Source organism: Petaurus breviceps, unplaced genomic scaffold, assembly GCF_028583685.1.
Source record: "Petaurus breviceps papuanus isolate PSGF00001 unplaced genomic scaffold, PetGlider_PUasm1.0 37, whole genome shotgun sequence".
NCBI classification, from domain to species: domain Eukaryota; kingdom Metazoa; phylum Chordata; class Mammalia; order Diprotodontia; family Petauridae; genus Petaurus; species Petaurus breviceps.
This window is the reverse complement of record NW_027186296.1, coordinates 103,715,520-103,722,014: the sequence shown is the minus strand read 5'-3', so window position 1 is coordinate 103,722,014 and position 6,495 is coordinate 103,715,520. Positions and strand designations below refer to the sequence as shown.

Below are 6,495 nucleotides of genomic sequence, written 5' to 3'. Positions count from 1 at the left end.
GACTGAGATTTATAAAAACAAGAGACGCTTCACAATTGAAAAATGATCAAAAGATATGAACAGTTTTAAGACAAAGTAATCAAAGCTATCTATAGCCATATGACAAAAGCTCTAATTCACTATTGATTAGAGAAATGCAAATTAAAACAATTCTGAGGTAGTACCTCATACCTATTAGATTGGCTAATAAGGACAGAAAAGGAAAAATGACAAATGTTAGCTAGGATGTGGGCAAAAATGAGTCATTAATGTATTGTTGGTGGAGTTGTGAACAGATTCAAATGTTCTGTAGAGGAATTTGTAGCTATGCCCAAAGGGTTATAAACGTATGCATACCCTTTGAGCTAACAATACCACTACTAGGTCTGTCTCCTAAAAAATTAAAAATAAAAAGAAAAGGAAAAGGATCTATATGTACAAAAATATAGCACCTCTTTTTGTGGGGGCAAGGAATTGAAAATTGAGGGGGTGGCCATAAATTGAGGAATGGCTAAAGAGACTGTGGTATGTGATTGTGATGGAATACTATTGTTTTGTAAGAAATAATGAGCAAGATGCTCTCAGAAAAACCTGGAAAGATTTACATGAGCTGATACAAAGTAAAACGTACTGTGTGCAAAATAACAGCAATATTGTAAGATGATCAGCTCTGAATGACTTAGCTTTTCTCAGCAATGCAATGTTCCAGGACAACTCTGAAGGATTTATGATAAAAAAAAATCTATCTATCCCCAGAGAATGGACTGAGGGATTCTGCATACAGATTGAAGCATAATTTTTAAACTTTATTTTGCTTGAGTATTTTAAAAATTTTCTTTCACAGCATGACTAATCTGGAAATGTTTTGCATGACTATAGTGAAAATGTTTAGGAGGCTCCTGCAACAATCCAGGCATGAGATGATGAAGGTCTAAAAATTCAAGGGAAGGAATATGAGAAATTGCAACCTAGAGAGGAAGAGAGACTTCTTGTGGGCTGCTAGGTGGTGCCATACTGCATAGAACACCAAGTCTAGAGTCAGGAAGACTCATCCTCCCAAAGTTTTCCTGTCCTGCTTCCAGTGAAAGAAGAGTATTTTCAGATTAAAGAAACAAACAATGAAACTTGAGAACATAAGTCTTTGTATGTCTATTTAAATGTGTGCATGTTCATGCATATATGCATACCAATATGTATACTTATATGCATATACTTAGAGATATATGTCTAGTGACCCAGGACTCAGGCTTTGCTTCTAAGTTCATCATCTCCTGCCTGGACTGCTATAGGAGCTTTCTTTTTTTCCAGTTTGGTCAGTGTAGATTATATTCATCTTCTACCTCCCTAATTTGGCTTTTAAAAATCTTTCTTGAGCTCCTCCAAAAATGCTTTTTGGGCTCGAGAGCAGTTCATATTTCCATCTGTGGTCTCATTTGTGGACACAGGGTCCATGGTGTTTCCTGAAAGTGATTCTTCTCTTTCAAAATAATAGGATTTTATTGTCTTTGGTCTTGCTTTAGCAAATTGCTTCTGGCCCATTGTAATTGCCTATTTCCTGATCTTTAAAATGTATTTCTGCTCCTGGAATACAGAGGCCTCAGACCCAAGCTTCTCAGGCTGGGAGCTAAGTGTCTGGTTCTTGGCTTTGTGTACTGTAGCCTCTGGGTGTCTAGATTGAGGCCAAGGCCAGGATTCTCATTGTTTCCCATGAGTTATCCAGAGGCTCACAGAGTAATCTGTGGGGGAGGGGTAGTCTGTCAGCTTCAGATTTCTGCCTCTATGCCCCTGGGCTACAGCTCAGTCAGGCTTTTGCTGGTCAGGTGAGGTGGGGCTTGTTGGGACCCCTCCTGCTCTTCTCTTATGACTCCTTACAGTCTCTGTTACACCCTTTCTCAACTCCTAAGCCTGAGGCTATTTCTGCTATTTCAGAATTTTAACCTGGGTGGGACATTTATCTCTGGGTTTTCTGGATCAGGGACAGGGAATCAGAGCAGCCAGAGTTTACTTTGCCATCCTGGCCCCTGGAAAATGAGGCAGGTGATTTTTAAACTTCCAGGCTGGGGACTGATAGCCCCAGGAGAAGCTGCTGTCTCTGCTGTGGGCCCTGAGCTTTCTCTTACCCAGCTCCTAAGGATCCTCCTGCTCCGTGGTGAGACATTAGTGAGACAGCTGTGAATCGCCTTTGTGGTGGGTGAGTCTGCTGGCTGGGGCTCCTTTCTCTGCTGTAGCCCCCTCTCTACTCTGAGCTGCTTCAGCCTCCACCTGCTCCCCCTGCCCTGACCCACATGGGGACTTTCCTGGCCTGGATTCTGCCATGTTCCGTCTCCCAGTGGCTGCAGGAGCTTTCTAAATATTCTCTCTTGATTCCAGTTTGTACTGTTGCTAGGCCTTCTTGCACACCCTTGCCAGTTACTATTGCTAATGAAGCCCCTTTCATCAGGACATGTCCCCACATGCAAACCCTACTCTCTAGAGGGCAAAGTCCCAATTCCTTCATTGGAGCCTCCTTGACATTGATTATATACTGTCTTGGAGGGTGAGATCTCTCCCCCAATTGAACGGTATGAGCACCTGCCTTCAGTGGGTATGAAGGATGCTCATCCATTGAAGTCTGAGAAAATAGCTACTAGAAAACTTGAAAGGCAATAGAAGAGAAAAAAGGAAGGTCTTTACCTCATGGTTGATTCCTGGTTATTTCTTTGTGAAGGGATGGGAGAGAGTCTGAGTTCTTCAGAAGCTGGCTTGGCTTTTCTTGGGCAGTGCAAGGCAGAGTTATATAGCCAAAAGAGGAGGATCCTATTGTGTCATGTGTATGCGCGTTGGATGAAATAGAAACTTCATCTCACTTACAAGAAGTTAGAGGACCTGCTGGGACAGATCATGTTGAAAGACATGGGCTTGGTTTAAAAAAAAAAAAAAACAACACTATCTGTTTTTTGTCATTCTGTTACCTTCACTACTAAATGTTTACCCATCTTCTGCCCACCCTTAGTTCCCCCCATCTCTACCCCACCCTCACTTTACCCAGGGAACCATTCCTTGTGACAGATAATACACATGAATGAAAGGAATAAGCCAGAAATATAGAACCTTACCTGGGGCAGAATGATTTGGAAAATTCTTGGGAAAATTTTTATTAAAAGTCAGGCAAACTAGTACTAGAAAAAGTGGTGTAAGGCAGTGTGGGAGTAAAATACAGAAGAAGAAAAGGATTTCTGTGGATTGCAAAATGACTTAGAAACACTTAAACTTCCTTTCTGTTTCCTTGCATTTATATTTTCCTTGTTACACATTTCCCAATTACATTTAAATGTGGTTCAGTCTCCAGTAGTTTTTCTGGTCATTTGAGGTCTGAGGGTCATGAGTTGGATGCCTCTGGTGTAATGGACTTAGTGCAGTAAGTGGGATAGCTGTTTGATCTTGGACATTTCACTTTCCTGAACCTCATTTTCCTTATCTCCAAATGAGAACATAGGACCAACTGAACTGAGGTCTAACAGCTGATTGCCTTAAAGGTGAATTTGGCGAGACACACTGTGGGCAGGGATTGGGGAGCATTCAGATTGAAATGTCCCTTTACTGCAGATATGGGACTGGTAGAGTGCTGACCAATAATATCCTTAACAAAATCATTTGGAAAGTGATCTGCCAAAAAGAGATGTGTATTTCTGAGTGTTCAGAGGTCTCTACTAAGAGCAGAAGGAAGAACTGAGAGAGAGGGCTGATATTTAGTGGTAAGAAGGAAGAGGAAGGGCCGGCCTGTGAAGGAGTTAAAAGAATGAACAGAAACACAGGAGAAGAACCTAGGGAATTCAACAAGCATTTATTCAAAAATTTTTTTGTGCATGATCTTGATAGAATCATATGTAGCCTGTGGCCCAGCACCCAAAGCTCCTGGTTCACATGGGACAGGTTCAGTTTTGGGGGAATCTCCAAACAGATTCTTTGATAAGGAAGGGCAATTGTACAAAGGGCCAAGGAGCCGGCATGTGCTTCTCAGGTTTCCAGCCAGATCTCTGTCAATCATCTGTATATTTCTCTTATTGAATCAGCAAATCTACTTTTAGAGTTTTTTCTTTTCTTGTTGTTCAGTTGTGTCCAGGGCTACATAACCCCATGGACTTGTCCATGGAATTTTCTTGGCAAAGATACTGGAGTAGTTTTCCATTTCCTTCTCCATTATATCTCCATGTTTTAGATGAGGAACTGAAGCAAATAGAGGTTAAGTGACTTGCTTAGGGTCACACAGGTGTTAAGTGTCTGAAGCAGGATTTGAACTTACATCTTTCCAATTCTGGGCTTAGTGTCCTATCCACTGAGCCATCTAGCTATCACTTTCTCAATAGGGCAGCCATAATCACTCTAAAGATCCAGTGTTGAACAGTAAAGACTACACTGGGAAGTTTTTTCTTATTAAAGAGAAACAACTCTGTACCTTTATACAGTCATTTTTAAACCTCATAATCAATATTTCCAACTAGGGATTATACTTTAAACCTCCTCAGGATGGCCAGGCCTCTTGATGAATCTTCTGCACACAAGTAAGCCATGATCCCTGCCTTCATGGTATCATCAATGACTGCCTGATTTTCTCCACCAGCTCTCTACCATAAGAATTAGAGTGCATAGATTTCTAAGCAGATCCTATCCAATTTTTTCATCAAATCTGTTTGACATTTAATAAATGTCTAAGAAGGAGGTGATTTTTAATAAATTCTATGCCCACATCCTTTTACCAAAAGTTGTAAATGTGGCCCCAACACTTTACCTGTTTAAGGACCACTACTCTGTCCACAGATCTTTTTTGTTTGTGCAGCTGGCAAATTGAACACAAATAAAAATGTGCAATGTTGCTTAAGAGAAAAGGCTATTGATTGGGTAGTATGAATCATCTAAAGTAGCAGGAAAAATTCTTTTCTCAATACAAGCCTCCAAACACATTATAAAACGACTCCTGTCGGATGAAGACAGATTCCTTAACAATAACTTTAAATAAATGAGACTCATTCTAACCCATAATTAAATGGAATACCTTTCCTTGGCCCAAGTGGATGTATTTTGCAAATTTCCTTTCTCTTGGGGTGGGGTAGGGAATAGAAAGAGAGAGAGAGAGAGAGAGAGAGAGAGAGAGAGAGAGAGAGAGAGACAGAGAGAGACAGAGACAGAGAGAGAGAGAGAGCTGTGTCTTTTGGCCCTGGTTACTCTTTCTTTTTAAATCATTTCCCTCCTGGAGAGTGCCTTCCATTTGTGCCCACACAACACAGTCCATATTCCATGGCAGATTTGATCTCCCAGTAGTGCTGTGGACAACCTCCAGTGCAAAGGAGAACATGCATCCTTTTGACCTCCATCTCCTCCTGATCCTGCTCATACAGGGAAGGCAAAGAGGAAAATCAGTGGGGAGCAGGACTTTCATATCCTGCTCTGCAAGTTCTGCTTCAGTCTCCTGCTACACAATTTCCTGTCTAATCTCCTGCCTTCAGATGGAAGAGGAGTTGTGAAAGGGAGTCTCCTGTCTGGCCATGTGCCTTCCATTTCATGGTCTACTTGTCTCCAACCCCATGTCCAGCCTCCTCTGAGATGTCCTTTCAGACATCTTGACCTGAATGTCCAGTAGACATTTCACACTCAACATCACTGAAGCACACTTCAGTGTCTTTCTCCCTAACCCCCCCCCCGCCACTCACACTTCCATATAATTGCTGAGGGCTGCACTAGTCTCCCAGTTCCTCAGGCTACCAACTCAGACTTGACTCCTCATCATCTCCTCCCCATCCACCCCTCCTCCCCCACTCTGTATAGAATTTGTTGACAAGTTCTGCCCACTTAATCTCTGCAGTATCTCTCAAATACACCCCCTTTTCTCTTCTAGCATTGTCTCCACTTTGGTTCAGTCACTCATCACTCCATGTCTGGATGGCCTGCTGGTGGGTTTCCTTGCCTACGTTCTCTCCCCCTTCAGTCTGCCTTCCATTCAGCCACCAAAGTGACTTTCCTCAAGCACAGGTCTGACAATGTCATCTGCCCACTCATTAAGCCCTTTGGCCTTTAGGATCAAATACTTTTTTGGGTTTCAAAGCCTTTCATAAGTGAGTCCCCTCCTATCTTTACTGTCTTCTTACTTCAGAAAAAGTACTTTTCCATCCAGTGATGTTAACCTCCTTATTGTTCCACGAAGAAGACATCCCATCTCTCAGCCCTGGGCTTTTTCTCCTGTTCCCCAATTTCTCTTAACTCTCATGCCTTCCCTCTGAATTATTTCCTATTTATCCTGTATATAACTTGAATGTAAATATTTGAATAGCTGGTTTTCTCTCCCATTACATCATGTGTTTCTTGATGGGGGGGGGGGGACTGGTTTTTTCCTCTTTTTGTAACACTAGGGTTTAGCACAGAGTATGGCACATAGTAGGTGATTAATAAACATTATTAATAGACTCACTTGCTAGGAAGAATATTTTTCTATTTTTGTATAAGCAGAATTTAGTCTCTTCAATGTCTTGAAGGAGCTTGGCC

General features: G+C 41.8%; 1 protein-coding gene across 1 annotated transcript in view; it reads right to left on the bottom strand.

The window, feature by feature from the left end:
• Positions 1 to 2,780, bottom strand: part of LOC138169591 (interferon-induced protein with tetratricopeptide repeats 1B-like) — a 28,827-nt gene extending 26,047 nt beyond the window's left edge. Inside the window, exon 1 of the mRNA XM_069099178.1 lies at positions 2,653 to 2,780. Coding sequence (XP_068955279.1) covers positions 2,653 to 2,657 — 5 coding nt within the window. The 5' untranslated portion in view covers positions 2,658 to 2,780. The remainder of the gene's footprint in view (positions 1 to 2,652) is intronic.
• Between the last annotated feature and the right edge of the window lie 3,715 nt (positions 2,781 to 6,495).